Source organism: Condylura cristata, unplaced genomic scaffold (genome assembly GCF_000260355.1).
Source record: "Condylura cristata isolate star-nosed mole 26May11 unplaced genomic scaffold, ConCri1.0 scaffold00011, whole genome shotgun sequence".
NCBI lineage: Eukaryota > Metazoa > Chordata > Mammalia > Eulipotyphla > Talpidae > Condylura > Condylura cristata.
In genome coordinates, this window is record NW_004567112.1 from 4,516,872 (window position 1) to 4,539,776 (window position 22,905).

Below are 22,905 nucleotides of genomic sequence, written 5' to 3' on the forward strand. Positions count from 1 at the left end.
TCCTCGATGTCCTCCTTGGCTGGTGACTTGTTCTCTTGTGTGGCTGAAGAGAACACTCGGTCTCCTTCTATCTTCTCCCTCCTCCACTTCATTTCCGGGGGGCTGGCCTCGCCCAGGCATGTGTCACACTGGCCTGTCACCCTCAGCGGCTCCCGGGTTGCTGGGGCGCTTAGCGTGGCCTCAAGTTTCCAAGGAGTCAGCAGGAGGAGAGATGGAGGTGAGGACCCGCAGAAGCCAGTCTCTGGGAGATGGTTATTTGGGGATGTCGCCACGTGTCAGGGAGGAATGTGGGGGCGGAGATGCCTCTCTGGGGCATGAAAGAGGGCCGTTGGGCTGTCACTGGAGTGAAAAGCCCCGGGAGGCCAGCAGAGATGTTGATGACAGAGGAAATACCTCCGGGATGCCAGGCATGCCTTTACCTGGCCACAGGTGAGCTATAACCAGGAGTCGCGAGGTGGATTGCTCCAAGGCATGGCGGGGCCGCTTTTCCTGCCATGAGGGCCCCCCTTGCCACACAAGGAGCCCTCAGCTTCTCCAGAAAGGGTGTCATTTTGCCTGCTGGGCCCCGCCCCCTCTCCTGCAGGCTTCCCGCTCAGTCACATCCGTCATATTCTCACAGAGAGTGAGAGAAGGGGTGTGGTGTGTGTGTGTCTCCCATTGCGAGTTTTTCCTTGTTGGCTTCAACTAATCTAACTAATCTGTAGGGGACTTACTGGTCTAAGACAGACATTTCAGTTTGTTATTTTGTGTCAAAACTGTTTTGTGCTAGGACCAAAGGAGAAATTGAACTTTTCCAGGCTGTGCTTTTGATGAATGGGGAAAGCACAGCTTTTTCGCCAGGGTAAGGCGGGTGCCCCGTGGAGTCTACGGCCCAATGGGGGCGGGGTGGGGATGCCTGTGGGGCACTTGCTCCCCTGCTCCTCCGTGGCACCCAGCTCGCTGGCCTCCAAGGCCACTGGCGAGGCAGCCTCCACCGCCATAAGTTCTCTTCCTGTGCCCTGCACCGGCCTCCAGGCAGCAGGGGAGCTCGCCTGGAAGGTGAGGATGTGGGTTCAGAGCAAGGGTGTTGCTGGCTTGCTGAATCAGGTTCTCAGCAAAGCTGTGAGTACATCAACTTCTTTCGCTATGAAGCTGGAAGGTTCCACAGGGCGGGGTGGCGATGTAAGAGTCACCTGTGCAGGTGAGCTCGTCTCTCAGCTCGCGGTTCGGCCTTCTCTGATGCTGGTGCAGGTAGATCGGCCTCGAGGAAACCAAGAGCAGGCCAGGTCATCTTTATAACAGTGCCTTTGAGGCACACGACGCCTCCCAGGGATGTTGTGACGAGGACAAAGTGGGGTTCACGCCAGTGTGAGGTGCGGCAAATAGTTGGCATTAAGCACCAGATCCGGGAAGGGAGGTCCAGTTCCTGTCTTGCCCCTAAACATATCACTGTGGAAGTTTCTGGATTTGGACTCTTGGCCTATCGCTGGTCCCAGCAAACACCTGGTGCGGCAGGGGCCGTGGGGAGCGTGGCCGGGTCCTCCCTCACCCACAGGCGCCTGCCCGGCCTGGCCCCGCCTGGCTGGTCTCTCCTCGGCCTCCGACGGGCATGCCCGTTCCCCGGGCCTCTGACCACGGTGGTGGCTGCCGGCTTCTGAGAGCCAGCCTTGCTGGGTCCGGGGGCCTTGGCTCCGGCGAGTTGTTCAGGGAGCCTGGGAGGTTTGGGGGCAGAAGCTTGCTAAGGAGAAAGTGAGGGAGCGATCCACTGCCTCCCCGAGCTACCTGAACGGTGTGAAGGGAGAAATGGATCCAATTCCAAAACGCCTGTGCCTGCAGACCAGCTGCCGGCTGGAGACTGTTGGCGACAGGGGCGGTCCACAGCCTGAGCCCCAGAGGGCCCCTGACTGGCTGTGGGAGCAGCCCAGGAGTAAACACACAAATAATCCTCACGCCTGCCTGTGGTGTCTCTGCTCCTGTCCCTTTCTCTGGGGGGGGTGGGGTCCCCCTGGCTGTTCCCTCTAATCTGGTAGAAAGAGATAACACCACTTCTTGGTGGCCCTTGAAAAAGAAAAGAAAAAACCACTTCCTTGCGTAATCTCCCACATGGGCTGTGGAAGCCCACAGAAAGCACATTTAGCTAAAAGCTTGATTTATGGCACGTGGTGAAGAGATTCCAGAAAGTGAGGAAACCGAAATGGTTGCCTGCCAGGACTTGGGGTAAGACAGTTTCTTCGAGTGTTCGTGCTTATTGTTTATAAATAACCTAATGATCACTTGCCATGGAATCTTTTTAAATTAGGGAAAAAAGGAGACTCTGGAAAGGAAGAAAACCAGCGGGTATGGGGGGATTAGGATTTTGTGCAGAAAACGAAGTCACCATCTGATAGGGCTTGGATTAGTGAAAGAACATGTGGGGGGCAGCGGGCGTTGCCTGGGGGGCATCATGGGGGTGCGCTGGTGAAACCCCGGCTTCTATGGAGGGGCCCGACAAAGGCCCGTGCCAAGCCCCTGCAGCAGGTTCGCTCGGGAGTGAAGAGAAAGCCAGACCTGGGTTACAGCCCCAGTGGGGCTTTTAAAAGCATAGTAAAAATGCGTGGAGGTGGAATTAAGATACGCCTCAGCAGACAGCGATCCAATCCTATCGTTCTTATACTTTGGGCATTTTCTTACCTTTCTTCCCACATTGTGTTTTTTCTAAAAGTATTTTCCAGATTTGTACATGGACTCAAAACCTCTAGAACTTCGCCTGAGCAAAATTTCCAGCGGTGACCAGAAATTGTAGACAGGATTTAAACTGTGTAACGATCATGGCAGTAACATTTGCAAAGCATTGGCACTAAGCCTTGCAGAGACACTGTTTGGGGAAAGGTGTGTTTGTATGTGGAGTCGGCCACGGTTCATGGGCTCAGACCCCCTTTGGGTCATAGGTTAGCGGCTGAGCAGCCTACTTTGGGCTGAACGTTAGGTGTTTCTGTTCTTAAACTCTATTTGCCACTGCGGTTTCCTCCTGTCCTGGGACAGGCTTAGATGAGGAGTGCTCAGGCAGCCCGGACCCTCAGAAATGGCCATCAGGCGGGCGTGTTTTCCATCATAAGAAGCAGAGGATGGAAGATGATGATTTTAGAGACCACCCTTTTGGGGGCCCTCCCTGGTGGCGCAGCGGGTTAAAGCACAGCATTATGAAGCTGGCTGCGGCCACTGTAGCAAGAGCTCGATCCCCGGCCAGGGAGTGACCCGCAGGGCGCAGCAGGCTTCTCCTGTCTCCCCGCTGCTCCCTCAGCAGTGGATTTCAGTCAGTCTGCCTGTCTGCTCCCCGCTCTGTCTGTGGTGATCCTCTCACCCTCCGCTCCTCTGGCCTGTACCCCAGTTCTTGTACACATAAATAAATCTTTAAAAAAAGAAAAATAACCGTTTTGTCCGACGTCGACTGGCAACTGAAGTGGGCAGGTGAAGTCCGTGGGGTGCCGGGTGGGGAGGGACTTCCCAGGAAACTCAGTGAGCATGTGCTCTTCAACACTGACTGTTTGCCTCGTGTGTTCAAATTTCTACTGAAATTTTTACTGAAACTGAAGTTGGCAAGAGGCTGTTGATTTTTCCCAAGTGGTCTGGGTCCCCAGTTGTCCCCGGGGTCTGGGTCCGGGTGAACTGGCGTGCGGGCTCTGGGGGCCACCAGAATGCCTCTCATACCCAGGCCCTGGAGCCAGTTCTCGGGCTCTTCTGCTTTATAAGAGACAGACGAAATACTGAGGGGCTGTTTTTTCTGCCAGTTTTAATGGAGTCCCACAAGGACAGCATTGATTCATTCATGAGCTGAGCTGGTGACAGGGAGCTTGACTGTCCCGGGATCAGCAGAGTAGGCAGAAAAGCGAGAGTCAACTTCTGGGTGTGTCTGTCCTTCAGCAACTGTCTTGGGGAGTTAGGACAGAAAGAAAACACATTCTCATCGGGTGCTGTCTAAAGGTGTCGGAAAACAGGTATTGCGAACATCTAATTTGATGAAAGTGAGTGCTGTGTAGGCGGGAGCACAGGACTGGAGCGTACTGGGTTTTGCCCCCAGACTCGTCCCGTGCCTTCAGCCAGCCCCACCGGTTCCCATCTGGCTGGGCTCCCGGCAGCCTCCGGCCTGCGCAGGGGAACCAGGATTACATCTCGGTGTCTTTGCATTTTGTATCCAGGTGTCTGCTGAGTCCAGCTCCTCCATGAACTCCAACACCCCTCTGGTGAGGATAACGACGCGACTCTCCTCAACAGCAGACACCCCCATGCTGGCTGGGGTCTCTGAGTACGAGCTGCCAGAAGACCCAAAGTGGGAGTTCCCAAGAGATAAGTGAGTGTTTCTGCTGGGCATGTCCCCGAGTGGCGACGCCAGGTCACCTGGGGCTGTGGGCTTGAAATTTTCTTCCTGTGACTCTGAGCCACAAAGGTTTTGCTCGGATGATGTCTACAGGAGTGAGAGAGATCATTTCACTGGCTGTGGTCGACGATCCTGTTTGTCTTGACCTTTGGGTGTCTCCTGGAGCGTATGTCAGAGAAAGGGGTGTTTAATTACGCTCATGTGCAACTCTGTAAATAGAGATCAGCTCACCCAGGGGCTGGAGGCCAGGAGCTCTGTGTGGACAGAGAGGCACATACATGGTGCGCACCATTTTGATTCACAGAGTCCACACCCTCTGTGTCTCCCAGCAGCCCTTAATTGTGCCCCATGAGCTGGGACCAAGTGACTGTCCAGGTACCCTGTTAGTGCTGGCAGACGTAACCCTCAGTGTATTGACCATTCATTTGTTCATTCCTGCTTATTGAACATGTCCTGGGAGGTGCAGAGAAAGCATGAAGAACGGTTTCTTTGCCTGTAGAAGGTGGAGAGAGAAAGGGGGTGTCTCTCTGGAGTCTCCCAGCCCCCTGCTTTGCTTAGGCATGGAGTGGGGTTTGTGTGCAAGTCCCGTCCTGAGCGGGGAACTGCCATCGTATTTTAAGGAGCCCCCGCTCTTGGGTCAGTGCCTGAGAGTCGCCACCTGTGACGCCGAAATCAACAGTGGACTCTGTATGTGCCGAGCTGGTCGCTCCCACGGGGGGACCCTGAGTGTGGAAAATCTGAGTGCTGAGCGTTTCAAAACAGTGCGTGGCACCACCGTAGGTGGGGCAGATTTCCATGAATGAGGGCTATTTAGAAGTAGTTTATTAGATCGGAGGCCAACGCTACACAAAGAAAGCCTTGTTAGGCTTGGAGGAGCAGGGCAATTGGACATAAATTAGCCATTTTTCCAATGCAAATGTTTACTTTCTGCCAAGATATTAAATTTAATTTTAGTTCAGAGGAGAGACGGAGTGACCCCAGCCTAGCGTGTGGTGCCGTTGGTCTTTATGTTGAGCGTCTGCAAACCATTGTGTGCTTACTGCAGACTCCCCTTGCTGAGGGCAGCTCAATATTGGGCTGTGTTGCGCGTGAGTGAAACACTCACGTTCATGAGCGCTCTGTCGCGCTTTCCATTCTGGGGCTTCGGGAATGTCCAGGGACAGAGGCGGCCACCAGCATGGGGGCATTAAGGCTTCCGAGCTCAGGGATTGCGTTGGTTGCAGTCACTGTGGATTTCTTCATTATTCACTTGGGGGTCATGAGGGTTTCTAAGTTGTTACGGTCAAAAAGAAATTCTCCCTGATTTCTAGAATTTTCTCTAGCCAAGAACTAGAGATTCCTTGAAATGTGTTTAAGATTCGTCACTTGTGACCGCGAAATCCGTTGGTATTTGACTAAGGATTTTAAAGACCTCACAGACAAAAATAAGAACAGCTTTTCTGGCTTTCCTTGAGACATTCTGAAGTACGAATATTTGATTGGCTGGAGATCAGCATCTCCTCCTGATAGCACGGAGGCGAGCTGACCACCTCGCCTCCAAAGACATCTTCCTGGAAAGAATCTGAGGCTGCAACACGTGTGCAGCCAGCAAGTGACATGCTGGCTGTGTGACGTCACCAGAACGCCCCAGCGTGTACACCCCAGGTCTCATTAATTCCGTGTATAAATGCTCCATGCTTTCGCAAGCCGCTGAAAGATTTTTATATTTAGTTCTGGAATTTCCCTCGCTACACCCTCACCAGATGCTGAGCACTAATCCCCTATTTACACTTTCAGGCTGACGCTGGGCAAGCCCCTGGGGGAAGGTTGCTTTGGGCAAGTGGTCATGGCCGAAGCGGTGGGAATCGACAAAGAGAAGCCCAAGGAAGCCGTCACTGTGGCAGTGAAGATGCTGAAAGGTGCCGGGGCGGGTTGGGTGGGGGAAGGGAGGCCAAGCTTATCAAGAATGTGCCTTTTGTGGCCTGTCAGCTCTATCGCCCAGGGTCAGAGAGCACATAGCTGACCCAGGGGTCGAGAAGTTTTCAGTATAAATCAGCATCCTGGACAGACTATTTATCTTGAGCTGTGTGCACTGAGGAAAAAGAAAAGCCGGTTTTGTTCGCAAGGAGCTGTTCCCTAAACTGGGTTATTTTTCAGTCCTCATAGATGACTGGGATTCTTCTCCCCCTGTATGTGCCTGTGCTGAGAACGTCTCAATTCCCATGTGATTAATTGAGGCGGGCGTTGGTACATCAGACTGAGGACCCAAACTTTAATTTGCAAAGAGAAGAAAAGTGGAAAAGGGGGGGGGAGGGGAGGGGGCTCCCGAGAGGAGACCACGCCTCCTCTTTCTCAGAGGAACAAAGCAGAAATCACACTGCCCCGAGATCTCTTAGGTGAAAGCAAGAAAGTGCTGCTGCTGAGGCAGGTGCTGAACCTTCCGGGACATAGAGGCATCCCCAGATGGAACCCGAGCTGCGTTTGGGGGAGCCTGCCACTTCTGCAGGAACCTTAACCCCACTTCTGCCTCCCACCAGGGAGCTCGAGGACCTTCTCCTCTGGCTGGGTCCTTTCCAGGAGGAGGGACCGGGAACAGTCCACGGTGAATGCCTCCTGTGGACCCCAGGAGGCACACCCCAGCTGACCCCCAGCTGAGTGTCCAGGCGGAATCTGTTCTTGGCACCTGGGGCTCCTGCCATGCTGGGGGTGTCCTGAGAGTCGGGGGGTTCTTTCCTGTGTGGGTTCTCATGGGGCAGCCATCATGTCCCTCCCTAAGGGGAAACTGTGGGCTGAAAATAGACAAAAATATGCTGACTTTTTTTTTTTTAAGCTACCGTTTCGAATGGCCCCTCAGGAAAGCGAGGCTGTTAAGCTGCTTTCCACCCACGGGGGAGCCTCCTGGCTCCAACTGCCTTGGGAGCCCAGGCCCTGCAATACAGCAGGTGTGGGGTGGCCTCGGGGGCCCTGGCCGGGGACCAGGGCACCCTGCGGGGAAAGCACAGGCTTCCTGTGTCTTTTCAGTGCTTCATAGTTTGGGGGTGCAGGGCCCAGAGGTCCCCAGGACATTGCACGGGGAAGCTGTGACAGCTCAGTTTCTGGCTGCACCTCGGCTGGCCTTCCTGTAGGGCGGGAAGGTCCGAAGCCCCCGAGCCCTGGGCCTTCTCCTTTTTTACAGCCAGCGTGTGCCTGGGAGCTGGAGGAGAACACCTGAGTGGCTGAGCAGGGGCCTGCCCGCTCCAGGCAGAGCTCAGCCCTGCAGGCATGCCCTGTGGGCCTCACACTCCTCCCAGTCTTCCTCGCCTGTGCTCAAAAACCCTTTGCGACAGGCTCTCCCCTGCCCTTGTTTCATTGTGTCCATCAGCCCAGATCTTTCCATGTTGAACTTGCCACAGTGGGCATGTGAGTTGTGCCGCTTTTCAGAGCTGCGCACCCAGGATGTAGGACTTGGCCCTTCTTGCCGACTTGACAGAGCAGAGCCTTGTAAGAGTTGCACTTTGGGGGTGCCGGGGGGCTCATAGTCCCCTGTGAGAAGCCCCAGGAGGCGCGGAAGCCCACGCTTAGCAGGTGCGGTGCGTGCTGTGGTGCTCAGCTGGTGCACAGGGCGCTCGGCACCGCCTCTGAGCGCTCTCGGGGCGCTCGGTCTGGGGGTGCCTCCACCTGCCTTCACCTGGCCACAAGTCCTCACAGTTGCTTTCAGGCATTAGGGAGTTTGATGCACTTTTCGGAGCACCATAGATCTGCCAGAGGATGGAATTATTTCACAAAAGAAGCAGCACCCCCCTGTCTGTGGGGTTTGCTAGGAAAGACATGGATTTTGTGTCAGAAGCCTGTGTTTCAGACCTAGCTTTTGGCCCCAAATTAGTGCTTTGACATGGAGCCAGGCAGCCCCCGCCTGGGCCTTTGCCTCCTCCCCAATAAAATGGGGGGTTGTCTGAAATTCTCCATGCTGGTTGGATTCTGCTCACCCCTGCTCACGGCAGCCTTGATGGGTTAAAGGAAACTGACCTGGAGTTTACTGATGTTTGCAGATGATGCCACGGAGAAGGACCTGTCAGATCTGGTGTCCGAGATGGAGATGATGAAGATGATTGGAAAACACAAAAATATCATCAACCTCCTTGGAGCTTGTACCCAGGATGGTGAGCGAGAGAGCAGATGCCCCCACCCGGATCCTCGGAGGCGCAGAGCTGGCTTCATTCTGGGTCTTGCTTCCAGGGCAACTCGGTGTAGTTCAGACCTCTCCAAGCCCCTTACAAGGGGCTTGGGGCTGGGGGCGGGTGGGTAAACGAGGCCTGTGAGTGCTGAGAGCACACCTTGGAGGGCTTGGAGAAAGGGTCCCTTCCGTGACTGTTTGTAGTTGCTAAGGAATGTCTCAACCCAAGATACTCGGGTTTGCTTGACAAGGTCTCCCCTCAGAGTGGGCTTTCTGGAGGCTGTCTTGCTATGTATGGGCCACAGACGGCTGGATTACCAAGACTGCGAGACTTGACTCTCTAGCTGCAGAGCTAACCCTTGCAAGTCAGTTATCTGGGATAATGCATTGAAGCAACTGGTCTTTACCAAAGAGGGTTTCTCTTTAAAGCTGTACCAGGAGTCAGAAGACTTTTCTCTAAAGGATGATTGTAAATACTTTCAGCTCTGTCCTCCTTCATGGCCCTGTGTGCAACTCAGCCCTGCTGTCGTGGTGAGGAGTGAGTGGACCTCGGTGTGTGCCGGGTACTGGCCAGCCTTGGCTGTGGGCCTTGGTCTGCACTGTGCTTTGGTCTGCACTGTGGAGAAGTGATGGCATGTGGGTGTAAGGGCACAGATAAAAATTCTCATTCTGTGTTCATGCTGTGGCCTGGAAGCACCCTATAAGGAAACGACTCAATAAAAATGGTTGTGTTTTCTAGGGCAGAACCTGGGTTGCTGTTAAAAGGAATGAGTAAATTTATTTTTATCAGCCTAACTAGGTTCTGTAAGGATAATATATATGGAAAATGTTGCTGAGCTCTACCTGTGTTATTCATACACGTGATTAAAATGAATATATGGCTTCTTGGTGTGTGGATGCGTGTAAAATCGTTAAGTGGATTGGAAGGAGTCCGTCCTGGGTAGCTTTCCGAGAGGGCCCAGGTGAGAGAGCAGAATGATGGACGACGAGAAGGCTGCTCCCTGCATCCTTATTTCTGGGCTGCTGGAGATGGTCTTCACCGTGCCTGTTATCATGTGGGGGAGACAGAAGGCAGGCCTCTACTCTGGTTTCCTCTATGTCCAAACAAAGAGCCCAGGGTCATGAGAGCTGAAGCCCCTCCCCGAACATGGGGGCGGGTCCTGGCCTCGGCCTCAGACGCACCCCCTCTGCACCCCAGGGCCCCTCTACGTCATCGTTGAGTACGCCTCCAAGGGGAACCTCCGTGAGTTCCTGCGGGCCAGGAGGCCTCCCGGCATGGAGTACTCCTATGACATCAACCGCGTTCCCGAGGAGCAGATGACCTTCAAGGACCTGGTGTCCTGCACCTACCAGCTGGCCCGAGGCATGGAATACCTGGCTTCCCAGAAGGTGAGGCTATGCTTCTCCATGGGGCGGGCTCGCTGCCGTCTTTGAAGGAAACAGGCCATGTGATGTGCTCCTTCGCTCATCAGGGCCTCGCCTGTCCCAGGCAGCCTGGAAAACACTGCACCATTCGCTTAGGTTCCCTCCGCAGAGCCTGCAAAAGCGCAGGAGAGGCCTGTTTCTCTGTCTGCTGGTTGTGACCTCCTGAGAGTCCCTCGTGGTCCCTTGGGTCGGGGAGCCCTGTCTGTAATTCTGGTGATTGTTTTGGCTTTGGTCTGTGATTATTGAGCTTTTGGGTGTGCTGTTTGATTTTGAGTTTGGAACAGCCTAAGTATTCTCAGAGTAAAGATAACACAGGGGTATTGTAGCAACCTGAGTCTGGGGTTATGGTTGCTTTTAGTGGGGTGAACCCCTGCAGTGACAGTTGGTAGCCCCGCAACCCCCACCCCCAACACACACACTCCCGCAGGCCATGCCTGCCACTTGCCGGCAAACTTGAAATGTCTGTGCTATTGTGGAAGCAGTTCGACAGGTGTCCGCAGGTGCTTGGGGCATTTTGGATGATCTGAGACACCCTATCTGAGCCCACACTCGGGAACAGGAGGTGCCAGACGCACAACCCCCGTGGGCAGAGGTGATGGAACATGGCGCAGCATCAGAAATTCCTGGGGGGCCCCAGAGCGGGGACGCCCAGTGGGCGTGGCCCTGGGACCCCAACTGGGCATGGCCACGCGGTCACGTGGGTGTGGGAGGCGCCTGCAGGTACCTGCCTGCAGGTGCTGCGGTGCACCCCAGCCGCCTGCAGTCTGAACGGGCAGCTGGTGCCTGGACGACCACATTCTGTTCTTTTTTTTATTTTCAGGAGAGTCCAGAGTTTGCCTTCTTCGTATTATTTTTTCTGGTGAAAGTTCCAGTATAGAGATTTTAGGAACCCCAGACAGTGTTGAGGTCTGCCACTGTGGGCGAGGAGGGCGAGGCAGGGCTGCCAGTCTGGCTCGAGGTGCCAGTCAGACCCGGAAAGAGGGACATTTGTCAGAACATCAAAATTGGCTTGTGTGCAGGACCTGGGGGTGAGCGCAGAGAGGTCAGCAGTGAACGTGTCGGCAACAAGTAGCAAGAGGCTGAGAAGCCTCCAGACAGGGTGGGGTCAGAAAGAGCCTGCACGTGGGAGGGCGGGGGTGGAAGGTAAGCGCCCGGGCAGCGGAGAGCAGGGTGGGTCGAGGCTGCAGCAGGGGCCCTCTGGTGGGCCCCAGCCCAGGCAGGCACCCCGATGGGGGCCCCGAGGGGCCGTCGTGTCAGCTCGCGCCATGGCACTCACTCTCCAGGGGTTGGAACCCAGTCCTCTGGAAGGGTTCACGGGCTGGGTGCAGGCTGTTGGACACGCTGGAGAAGCCGGTATTCCGGGGGGCCTACTTTGCCATTGGGCTCGCCCATGAATTGATCAGGTCTGGGCAGGGGAGAAAGAGGCCTCAACAACTCCTGGATTTCTAGCTTGAGAAATCCGTGCAGCCCGTCAAGAGGGGGAAGCTGGCAGGGCTGGGGGTGGCGGGTGGGTTTGGTGGCAACCCCAAACCCACATTGGGAGCCTGCCTGAGAGCCCTTGCCAGGCAGACACCAGCTGGACTGAGGCTCAGCGGAGGGGCCAGCAGCGGAGGGCGTGGCTTCACGCCCTGGGCATGGGCCGGGTATGGGGGGCATCGCGAAGGAGGGGAGAGGCTGAGAAAGAGGGTCGGGGAAGCTGGGGTCCAGTCTAGAGCTTGGATGCTGGGGAGGTGCGCCCAGAGAGGAGGGGCCCCCGGGACACGAGGAAGAGTGGGGCGCGGCTCCCCGGCACCGTCAGACCCGAGCATCCGAGCTGCCTCTGCGCAGCTGTGTGTGGGGTGCGGTGGGGAGCGAGCTCAGAGCCGGGGGGCCGGGGGGAGCTTCTTGAAACTGGGCGAGAAAACCCAGTTTTGAACAACACACTGTAAATACCTTCACTATGGGTGTGATCGGGGTAATTATTGTTATTACTGATCACGAAGCCTTGGGGAGCTGCCAGGTGGGACAAGCATTGTGCACAGGGGCACACGTAACCTCAGATCCCCGCCGACAGGCGCCCCTTGGTGGAGGCGGGCGCTGAGGGATGTCTGGGGAGTCACCTGACCTCCCCAGCCAGACGGGCCTGTCTGAGTCACTCTCCCCTTCCCAGATGGGCCTGAGGTTCCCAGGACGAAGGGGCTGGTTCCTGGCACCTCTCTGCCCGCCACCCACTACTGCCCCGCTCAGCTCCCCGTTCCCCGGCCTCTCTCTGCTCCCTCGAGTCCCTCTCTCCACCCGCAGGGAGTTCCTGCCTCTCCTGTTCTCAGTAACGCTTCCCTCCCTGGACTCTCAGGGAGCCCCTCCTCTACCCGGGCAGGGGGACAGGGGGACGGTCTCGGTTCTTTGCTCCTATTTGTAGAAGAGCCCAGGTGGAAGGCGCTGCGGTGTCACCCGCAAGGCTTGCGGCCTCCCAAGCGCCTGCTGCTGGCCTCCTGTGATTAAGGAGCCGGGTCAGTTTTGGTGAAGACCTACAGGTGATCTCGTTGGAAGGAACCTGCTCCCCAAAGGAGGGCCTGTTCCCGAGGGTGGAGATGGGAGAAGCAGGAAAGCCCAGCCCCAGGCCCCCGACACCCACGCTCCCACCCAGGGTGTCGGAGACCCTTCTGGAAGGAAGGGTGAGGGGTCCTGGTGCGCTCGTCGGCTCCCGGCTGTTGGGTAGAATTTTGAATTCAGCTCAAGAAGCATTCGCTGGGTGGGGATCCGGGCAGAACCCCTTGTGCAGAGGCCTCGGGCCTAGCTCAGGTGTGTGGGGGGAGGCAGAGAAGAAGCATCTCAGTGGTGTGCGCAAGGCTGTAATCAGGTAATGGCGTACTGGAGCCGAGCACAACTATGAAAGCCTTGCTATTTTTAGTTCAAAGCACACTCATTTTTCTACCAACTCCCCGAACCAGTTATACCTCCAAGATGTTTCAACCTGCACAGGCTTTTCTTTTCAAAGCAAGCCTCAAATTTCCCATCTGTAAAACGGGTTTAATAACCCCCGTCTCATGGCTTGCCATGGGATTTAGTGCCATCGGTCAGACAGAGGCTCTTGGCATGCGCCTGGGACGCGGGTGTTAGTCACCCTCCCTGAGTAAGCCACTGACTATCCCCAAAAAATGAAGCCAAGGAAACTGTAGCATCAGACAACCCCAGTGTCCCGTGAGGGGAACCGGCAGCCCTGTGCTGGTCAGCACTCAGGTTTTGCAGGTGATGGGACTCTGACCTGACTCGGTTTCCTTTTCTTGGCTGCCCAGTCTTGCTCAGCCCAGAGCTGCGTGTGGAGCCAGGACCGATGAGAACGTTGCCAGGCAGGCGCTGGCCGCAGTCGAAGTCTGGAGAGCATGTGACTGGTTGTTTCAGGGAGGCCTGGGGAATGCAGGGGTGCTCCTGTGGAAACAAGGGGACCTGCCGGGGGGCAGCGACACCCCCTAGCGGGGGATGCCAGGGGGCACGTGCCGTTCCCCCAGTGGGAACGGGGGTCGGGCAGCCTGGCAGCCTGGCCTGGGAGTTAGTGGTGGGAATGGAGTGGGTGGACACAGGGAGGCGGTCGGAGATGAGAGGGGACAACTCGGGGGTGTAAAGAGGTCTGTGTCCTTCGGCCTTTTCCACCGAGAGGCCGAGAGCAAGAATTGGGGGCATGGAGACCTTAAAACGGAAGTGTCCGAAGACGTCCCTGGGGCTGTTGTACATGAGAACCTGGGCCCTAGGGGCAGGTGGAGATGGGACTTGGCTGGTCTTCTGCATGAATCTGAGAATCAGGACCACCAGGTCATGCGGGAACATACAGGCAGTAGGAGAATTCCCCTGCTTCGAGGGGCTCGTCATGGAATCTGAGCCGGGAGGGAGAGGAAGAGACTGAGCCAGGAGAAAGATCGGGGGGGCTGCGTGGGGAGGGAGTTTTCAAAACGAGCCAAAATCAACAGTGCCCACACCAGAGGGTGAAATGGAGGGGTTAGGTCGTTGCAATTTGACGGTTAAGACGTTCTCACCAAGGGCCTCCCCGGCGGCCTAGGGGTTGAGTCTCAGCGCTGTCACCACTGTGGCCTGAGTTTGGACTCCCGGCCAGGGAGTGACCCGCAGGACGCGGCAGACCTCTCCTGACCCGCCCGCTGCTCCCCTCAGCAGTGTCCTTCAGTCGATCTGCCTGTCCTGCTCCCCGCTCTGTCTCTGGTGAATGCGCTGTACCCCTGCCCCTCTGGCCTGCACCCCTGTTCTCCTATGCAAATATATCTTTAAAAGTAAAAAAAGAGGAAAACAAAAGGAGACCTTCTCATAAGCTATTGACTGGGGAGGGGGAGCAGGGGCAGGGATGGAAACAGGCAGAATGCGAGAGGGATACAAGGAGGTGACCGCGATGCCATGTAACCTGTTCACATGATGTAACCACACGTAACCTGTTCCCCCCAAAGTCTGGCCAGAAGGACCAAAGAGCAAAGGCCGAGTTAGACTCCCAGGTGAACAACACGGCCCTGGCGTGAGGCTGCCACGGCCCCTGACAGGCTGGCTTCTAGCCCCCTGCTTTGCCAAGTGGCCGGGGCCGTGGCTGTTTATGCATTTTGAATTAGGAAGAGAAACCCGTTTTTGACTCAAAGATGACATTCTGCCTGCATTATGAGGAGCGAATCTGTCTCTTTTATAGTTGAAGCCTTTTGAGAAGAGTTCTTTCTCTGTTTCAGTGTATTCATCGAGACTTAGCGGCCAGAAATGTCTTGGTGACTGAGAACAACGTGATGAAAATAGCAGACTTTGGGCTGGCCAGGGACATCAACAACATAGACTATTACAAGAAGACCACGAACGTAAGTCTGTGCCTATGGTGTGGTGGGAGGAGGGGCCGTGCGGAATGTTCTAGACCAAAGAGAATGGCTTCTCCGAGCAGGTTGTGCCTTACTCTTCACAAACTTCGGGTCTGTCCAGACACTGCGTCCAGGTGAAACACTCAGCGGCCCGTCAGCCTCCTCCAGGATCTTGAAGAGTCTCTTTGTCCAGAACTTTCTTAGCAACGAGGAGAGCTGGGGAGTTTCTGGGTTCGATTTTGTCCAGAAGTTTGCCTTGTGTGTGTGCGCATGCGTGCGTGGCGAGCAAACATCGAGAGAACCCAAGGAAAGGAGACTTAATTATGTGTCCAAATCTGTGCCATGAAGGACAGACTCAGGGTGCCCCAAGGACTGACCCTCTCACATTGCCGAGTGGCCACTCCCGAGAGGCGCAGAACTCTGGTCCCTGCAGCGCTGCTGAACACGACTGGCCTAACGCTTGGGTCTCCTCCTTCTCCCATCTCGCAGGGGCGGCTTCCGGTCAAGTGGATGGCGCCCGAGGCCCTGTTTGACAGAGTGTACACCCACCAGAGTGATGTGTAAGTCACTCCCTCCCTCTGGTCTCTGCACAGATCAGTAGCGCAACTTCTAGGTTCTCCGTCCTTCTTCATCCTGTGGTGCCCTCTGGCTTTGTGCGTCCTGGGCTTGCAGGGGCTGACCTTGGAAGGGGCGGGCTTTCTGCTGGCTGTTGCCCGGCGCTCTGTCTCTGAACTGTCTGACTTCAGAGAGCAGGAGTGGGGGCCAGGAGCCTCCTACCGGAGCTGAAGTACCCCCCGACTTTCCTCAAGGGTGTGCAGATGTGTTCTTTGACCCCGTGAAAAGGAATCCTGAAATTTCTCCTACCTGCTTGGGAGGGGGGTTGGGCCTTGCATTTCCCCATCTCAGGGTTTGGCCTGGCCGGGCTGAGCTGAGTGGCCATGGTCTGATGGCCACGGGGCATGCTCGGCTGCTGGTCCTTTGGAGAGAAAGTGGTCTCTTTGCATCCCTGATAACTGAAATACAGTGAACGCTGGATCACATAGGACATTTCTTACCAGTGTTATCACACACTGGAAGGTACTATTAGGTCAGCTTGCAATTGCTGTTTTGTAAGTCTAGACTTGGAGACGTGGTTGAAGGATACGTCTGATACAGAAGCTGGGTGCAGGGGCCGCTTAGTGCACCATCCTTTGCAGCTTCCCCCAAGTCTGTAATTATTCCAAAACGAAAGGTTAAATAGAAAGCAGCTGATAGGCCAGAGGGAGGATTTCTGGGGCAGGCACTGACACCCCATCCCCTCGGGGGGGGGGGTCCCCTGGGCAAGCTGAGATAGAAGCCACTGCGCCCCCAGCTGGCAGTGGGCAGCGGCCACTTTGCTTTCTGAAACTGACCCTAATGGAGCGGGACTAGAGCCGTGTGTCCTGGCCACAGCATGCAGCAGCTTAGGTCTCAGCTGCTGCCCGGGACTGTGAGTGTGGACGGAGCTGGGCCCGCGCACGCGCACTCTGCAAGGCCAGGTGTTAATTGCGCCCTGGGAGACGCTTCCCGGTCCTGTCGTGTGAAACTCAGTGTTGCCGGGCCCCTCCATCCCAGTTCCAGCCCAGCGCTCGCTGCCTCCTGACCTCGGAAAGGCTGGACATGCTGTGCCCTCAGGCGCCCCAGTTCCGGGGCGGACACTACCTGGCGGGCAAGCCTGCTGGCCCTATTCTGTCCGCTGTGCACGGGTAGTTCCTGGCCCTAGGATCAGGCACATCGGCCGATGGGCAAGTTGGACAGAGGCATGGAGAGCTTTCAAGCTGCCACCTGGGAGCTCACCTACTGAGGGGCTTATGAGGGTCAGAAGAACTCGTCACCATCACCCCAGGCCCCGCTGAGGCCAAGTAGACAAGCAATGGCTGCTCCTCTCTGGCCTGTTGCCAGGGATGGAAAGTTCCATTAAGCGCCCCATGTCATCATTGTTAGGGGTGCTCCATGGGCAGGCAGGGGCACGCGGATGACCTGCAGGGGACTCAGTCATTGGTCTTGAGCTTGGGGAGTGCGTGGGCGTTTATTCCCTCACGGGGCCTGTTGAGGCTTCTGTGAGTCAGATGGTCAGTAACACCATACCTCCCTTCTCTGCAGCTGGTCCTTCGGGGTGTTGATGTGGGAGATCTTCACCTTAGGGGGCTCGCCCTACCCAGGGATTCCCGTGGAGGAACTTTTCAAGCTACTGAAGGAAGGACACAGGATGGACAAGCCGGCCAACTGCACCAACGAGCTGTAAGGCTGCGTCTCTGACTAGCGCTCGACCTTGCCTGGCTGCCCCCCCCCCCCCCCCCCCCGTTGCCCAAGGCCCCTGGTTTTCTAAACATAATCTGCTAAGAAGAATTGCTGGAGCTTTCTGGGCCCAGTATCAGAACTGAGCTAGGCACTAGCATGACAGCAGGACCATCAGGAGGAAGGACTATCCCGGGTGTGCGGGGGGACCCCCCTCCCGCCACAGAGGTGGTCGGGCAGCCTGGCCCAGGGCTCTGACCCCAGGCTGGGCCCGGAGCTCCTCTCAGGCCACTGCGCTATTGTCTCTACTCAGAGGGATGGGGGGACCTCGGCCTCTTACATGGGTCCCCCATACATAGTCTAAAGGGCCCGGGGGGGGGGTGTCAAAGAATCAGGTCACCTCTCCTCTGGGCTTGTGCCCAGCCCAGCAGGCCACATGGGGCACGGAGCTTCTGCAGCTTTCTGTGCCTGCCGGCAACTGCTACTGACGCGTTGACTCTAGCGTGAGCAGAAGGGTGTCTGGTTGCCTCCTTTTTTCCCCCTAGTTGAGTGCAGGGAATTGAAGTTAGCCTCAGTGCCTCATTTTGAGTATCAGATCTGACCCTAAAACTACGCACTAGTTTCTGGAAAAGCCGGCCCCGTGCTGGAAGTAGAATCATGTCGCATGTGTGACCTCAGTCCTGTACAGTGAGCTCAGTGCTCTGAGAAGCAGCCTGTCCTCCTCCCCCAGGATGAAGTCAGAAGAGAGATTGTCCCAGAGACTGCTGTCTAGCGTGCCCACTTCACGGGGATTTTATATCAGTAATCCCGAGAGTGCCTGGCGGTGTACGGTGGACGTCTGATGAATGGCCACATTTTATAGTATATCACATAAAGGCATTGATTGTGCTGCCTGCCATGACTGTTGCTCGCTCTCATACAGAGGGTCTGTCGAAACCCGTAATCAAGATAAGGCTGGGAACCCAGGCCTCTCTGCGAGTTAATCAGGAAGTTAGTTTGCAGCCCAGCGATGGCAGATTGATTCGGAGAAACCTGTCCCGAACGTTGTGGTTTCCGACCGAAGGTTTTTAAAACTGAGGAAGCTTTGTCCACTAGAATCTTTCAAACAAAACCCAAAGTGCCAGACAGATAAAGAAGAGCGGCCTTGGGCCAGGCAGGCGTTGGTGGGGGGCCAGCCCGGGCCGCCCCTGCTCTGATCACCCAAGGGTGGCCCCGCCCCGGGCCACCGGAACCGGCAGTGGTGACCTGCAGCCGTGTCCTTCCGGATGGCAGGGAACCATCTTAGGGTGCTTTGGGTGAAGTGACCCTTTGGCAGGTCCACGCGGCCTTCAGAGAAGCCAACGCGTGGACCCTTAGGAGCACGGCCCCCATCTCCCAGTTTAGTTGTTTGGAACGTTCTGGCGCGTCTTCGTAGTCGCGGTGGGCCTCCCCCGGGCTGTGGAGCGGGCTGGTAGCCACGCGTGACGCTCAGGCAGCCCACCGCCCCGCCCCCCAGGTACATGATGATGAGGGACTGCTGGCACGCGGCGCCCTCCCAGAGGCCCACCTTCAAGCAGCTGGTCGAAGACTTGGATCGGATTCTCACTCTCACGACCAACGAGGTAAGGGCCTGCTTCCGGAGCCGGCCGCGGGCGCGCCAGGCCGGTCAGTGTGGCTTCTCAGGGCCGCGCCCTGAGGGGTCTGCTTGGAGGGCAGCGTGCCCTTTACCCGCTTTGCCCGGGTCAGGCAGAGCGAAACTTCCTCCCAAACCCTGTTTTGCCCAGAGCTTGTGCGTTCTGACTCGTGAAGCCAAAGAGGCCCCCACTGGACACTAACCCCTCAGTGTGGCTTTGGGGCGATAGGCCCCTTCAGTGTGGTTTTTTGGGGGTGGTGGGTCCCTTAGCGTGACTTTGAGGTGGTGGGTCCTTTCGGTGTGGCTTTTGGGGATGATGGGTCCCCTCGGTGTGATTTTTGGGGGGTGATGGGCCCCCTAGCGTGGGTTTGGGGTGGTGGGTCCCCTCATTGTAGCTCTCTGGGGTGGTGGGCCCTGGGTGGGCTTGTCGGAGAGCGGGAGGGAGCAGAAGCACCCAGTGGCAGCATCTGGGTTCCATGGAAAGAGCGGGGTGCACGGGGCTGGCACAGAGATGCTGCCGGGCAGGTCCTGACACTGGGGTCCTGGCCGCCGGACCTGTGTCTGGCAGTGGCGTGAGGCCTGGGGTCTCCTCATGTGCGTGACTGAAGCCTGCACGAGGCATCCTAGAGTGGACGACCCTGCAGGGTTTTTTTTAGACTTTAGAAAGAGAATTTTATATTTTTCCAGTAGCAGGCTGGTAACACTGGGCATGGCTCTCTACGGGTGCCAGGTATCAGCATTGTCCTTCGACATAATGTTGCGTCCTCAAATGTCTGGTTGTGTGATTTGTTTTAGATGAAAAAACGTATTTTCTAGTAAAATGTTTACCTCCGTAAAATATTTCGAATCCGTACCCGCAGAATCACTGTCTCGACTCGCCCTTCCCTTGCTGCTTCAGCCCCCCACTGGAGGCTGCCGAGAGGGTGAGGGAGAGAGCAGGGGGGTGATAAATCCATCAAGCCCACTGGAGAGAAATTGTTGCTGAATCCATTTGGGAGATTTATTGAGAATGCAGCGCTGTGCTCCCAGACAGGAAAAAAGACCCCTCTGTGATCTTAACACAAAACTGGTTAAAATCACCCACTCTGGAAGAAGAGTTTATTTTTAAATTATACATTGCGCAATTTCAGAATGATAGAAGACAAGAATAATTAACGGTTGTGATAGGAAGCCTTGGGCCAGTGACACTATCTGGCTGTGGCTGATAAAGGGAGAGATTGCGCTTAAATGAAGACAGCTGACCTTCAGAAGTTGAAAGGAAAGAACAGTTCAAGGGGAAGGAAAAAACCAACTTTCTTCTCCTGCCAAAACTGTTGTTTCTAGCTTCAGTTCCTATAACTCGAGACTTGGAATCCACTGACATCCCGGTGTTTCCCCCCTCCCTGCCTCATCAGATCTGAACATTTACGGGCTTCTTAGAAATTAGGGGAGGCGCTCTGGTTCCATCCCCACGACCCCCCGCCACGCTCAGGGTTCTTGATACACCCACACTCAGTACAGAGCCGCTCACACTGAACTTGGTATCCAGATCCTAAAATCAGCAAGCAGAATGCCGTGTTGTCTAACGGATATAAAAATCGAAGTTTCTTTCCTTCTGGAAATCATTACCATATGCCCGAGCAAAATGGTTCCATTTAGGACAAAATTTCTTTTTTATCATTGTAAGCAAAAAGTCGGCTTTTGATGTGGCGGGCGTGTTTGTTTCCAGTTGTGAGGTTAATGCTGATGTTGTTGGAACGGACGCATCCCCATTCTGGGGTGGGGGTTTTCTCTTGCCAGGCCTGGTGATGCATTATAAGGGGGCGTGTCCTTTTTTGTTGTTTGGTCTTCGAAAACTGCCACCGCCCTTCTGTGGTTCTTTCTGATAACCCGAGGCTGGTTATGCCAGTCTGCCCTGGGCCCCCAGCTCAGCAAAACCACTTGTCTCCGAGGAATCGCGGGCTTCTGGGTGTGAAAGCTGACACCCCACACGCCCGGGGCCGGGGCTTAGCAGTCGCTCCCGGCCCCAGAGCCGAGCCCTGGCACTCCGGCCCCAGAGCCGAGCCCTGGCGCTTCTGCCACGAGCCATGCCGTCCACGTTTTCAGCCCGGCAGGCCGCCCCATCCCTCGCCAGTCTGCTCTGCCGGTGGCCAGCGACCATAAGCGAACGCCCGCGTTCCAGATAAAACTTGCCGGGCTTCAAATTTAAATTTTACATGATTTTATATGACTTTTTATGTTATGTTATATAATTTTAATGCCATGAGGTATTATTCTTCTCTGGCTCTTTCCAGCCATTTAAAAACGTGAAAGCCCATTCTCAGCTCGGGGGCCCTAGGAGATCAGGGTCTGCCGTGAGGTGTGGGATCCCAGACCCGCTGGGCGCCCCTCGCCGACAGCAGCCCCGTGGAGCTTTTCGGGAGCAGCACAGGGTGTTTGTATTCCAACCCACCAACTTTGAAATTGAACCTCCATTTGCCTCAACTTTTCTTTAGGGGTCCATTTTGGATTTAGCGCGCGCGAGTGTATCTGGGGCCTTGGGGGAAGCCTGGTACAGGCTCCGCAGCTCGCGGGGCTTCTGAGAGCAGTGTAGCCACCTGCTGAAGGGAGACCGACTCTGCTTTGATTTACCACGAAATGACAACAGTAAAGTGTCCTTCGTAGATATTCATGGGTCCGGCTATTTAAAGGGGCCCTGGGGACCCACCATGCAGTTTTTTTTTTTTTTTTTTCCATCGTGCTGGATTTGGACTTGAGCGGGGCAGGCAGCGCTTCTGGGTCTGTTAAGTCGACTGACCCCCCAGCACCTGCTGTGCAGGCAGGTTCCAGCGTTCCCCCAGTTGCCGGTGGCTGATTGTAGGGAAGGGGAGTTACTCGGCCCTGGCCTGCCTCCTGCCTCCGCCTCCTGCCCCTACAGCCACCACCTGCTGCCTTGTTTTCCTTCTGGGTTTCATTGCCCACACGTGATATGATCTGGGTGCCAAAAGTGCTTGCGAGCATGAGCACGGGGCACAGGCACCTGGACGAGGCGCCGATGAGCACGGGATGCCCGTAGCTCTGAGTACAGACACCTGGGCCGAGCGGTTGAGGAAGACCGAGAGACGAGCGGAGATCCCGGGGGCCTGGAGGGGGCTGGGAGGCTCGGGAGCTGCCAGGCTCCGCCTCCACGTGCCTGCCCACCTGGGGGACCCATCTACCTGCTCCCTGTTTCAGCACGGAAGGTCTGTCAGCCTTCTGAAGGCTCCAAGCTTCTATTCCCTCCGAATCTGCAGTGCACCTGCATTTATTCATGATGGCTCTAGGCACTTAGTTGGGGGCTCCCGGGGGGCCTCTGGGGGAGCCAGGGGGGCGAGCTCTCTAAATCTGGGCTGGGGTGCTCCCCACTCCGGTGCCAGCCTCATAAGAGTCTGGAGCATTTGGAGTGAAATCTCATCTTGCCTTCTTTCAGGAGTACCTGGACCTCAGTCAGCCTCTCGAGCAATATTCACCCAGTTACCCTGACACCAGGAGCTCTTGTTCTTCAGGAGATGATTCTGTTTTCTCTCCGGACCCCATGCCTTACGAACCATGTCTTCCTCAGTACCCACAGATGAACGGCAGCGTCAAAACCTGAGTGGGCTGGGCCTCCTGACCCCAAAATGGACAGCACCAGGGAGCTGGTGACTGGCGACTCTGGGCAGGGAGGCCAGGCCCCAGGGAGCTTGCTGCCTCCCCGTGTATATAGGAACCAGAGGAGTAAATAATGGGAAAGTCATCGGCACACGTGGAGAGAATTTATACGGTGGGACGCTTGTCATGGTCACTGGGGAAGGACATTTCTGGGGCAGTGGACAGCCATGGCTGCTCTGTGCCCGTGACCGCCGTGGGTGCTGGCTACCGGCCAGCCGGACTCGAGGAGAACCTGTGTTCTGCCTTCCTTGTGAATTTTGTAATAATTGGAGAAAATATATGTCAGCACACACTTACAGAGCACAATTGCAGTATATAGGTGCTGGATGTATGTAAATATATTCAAATTATGTATAAATATATATTATATATTTACAAGGAATTATTTTTTGTATTGATTTTAAATGGATGTCCCAGCACACCCAGAAAATTGGTCTCTTTTTTTAATAGTTATTTGCTAAATGCTGTTCTTACACAGAATTTCTTAATTTTCACCTAGCAGAGGTGGAAAAATACTTTGCTTTCAGGGAAAATGGTATAACATTAATTTATTAATGAATTGGTAATATACAAAACAATTAATCATTTATAGTTTTTGTTGTTTTTGTAATTTAAGTGGCATTTCTATGCAGGCAATGCATTGAACTAGTTAACCTATTCTTGACCTTAACTAGTTATCAGA

At 55.6% G+C, this 22,905-nt stretch overlaps 1 protein-coding gene across 1 annotated transcript in view; it reads left to right on the plus strand.

Moving 5' to 3' along the window:
* The window catches only part of FGFR2 (fibroblast growth factor receptor 2), an 85,043-nt gene extending 62,436 nt beyond the window's left edge, over positions 1–22,607 (plus strand). The window contains exons 9-17 of the mRNA XM_012723878.1: positions 4,155–4,306; positions 6,110–6,231; positions 8,341–8,451; positions 9,664–9,854; positions 14,588–14,710; positions 15,197–15,267; positions 16,829–16,966; positions 18,459–18,564; positions 22,003–22,607. Coding sequence (XP_012579332.1) covers positions 4,155–4,306; positions 6,110–6,231; positions 8,341–8,451; positions 9,664–9,854; positions 14,588–14,710; positions 15,197–15,267; positions 16,829–16,966; positions 18,459–18,564; positions 22,003–22,167 — 1,179 coding nt within the window. The 3' untranslated portion in view covers positions 22,168–22,607. The remainder of the gene's footprint in view (positions 1–4,154; positions 4,307–6,109; positions 6,232–8,340; positions 8,452–9,663; positions 9,855–14,587; positions 14,711–15,196; positions 15,268–16,828; positions 16,967–18,458; positions 18,565–22,002) is intronic.
* Positions 22,608–22,905: the final 298 nt, after the last annotated feature.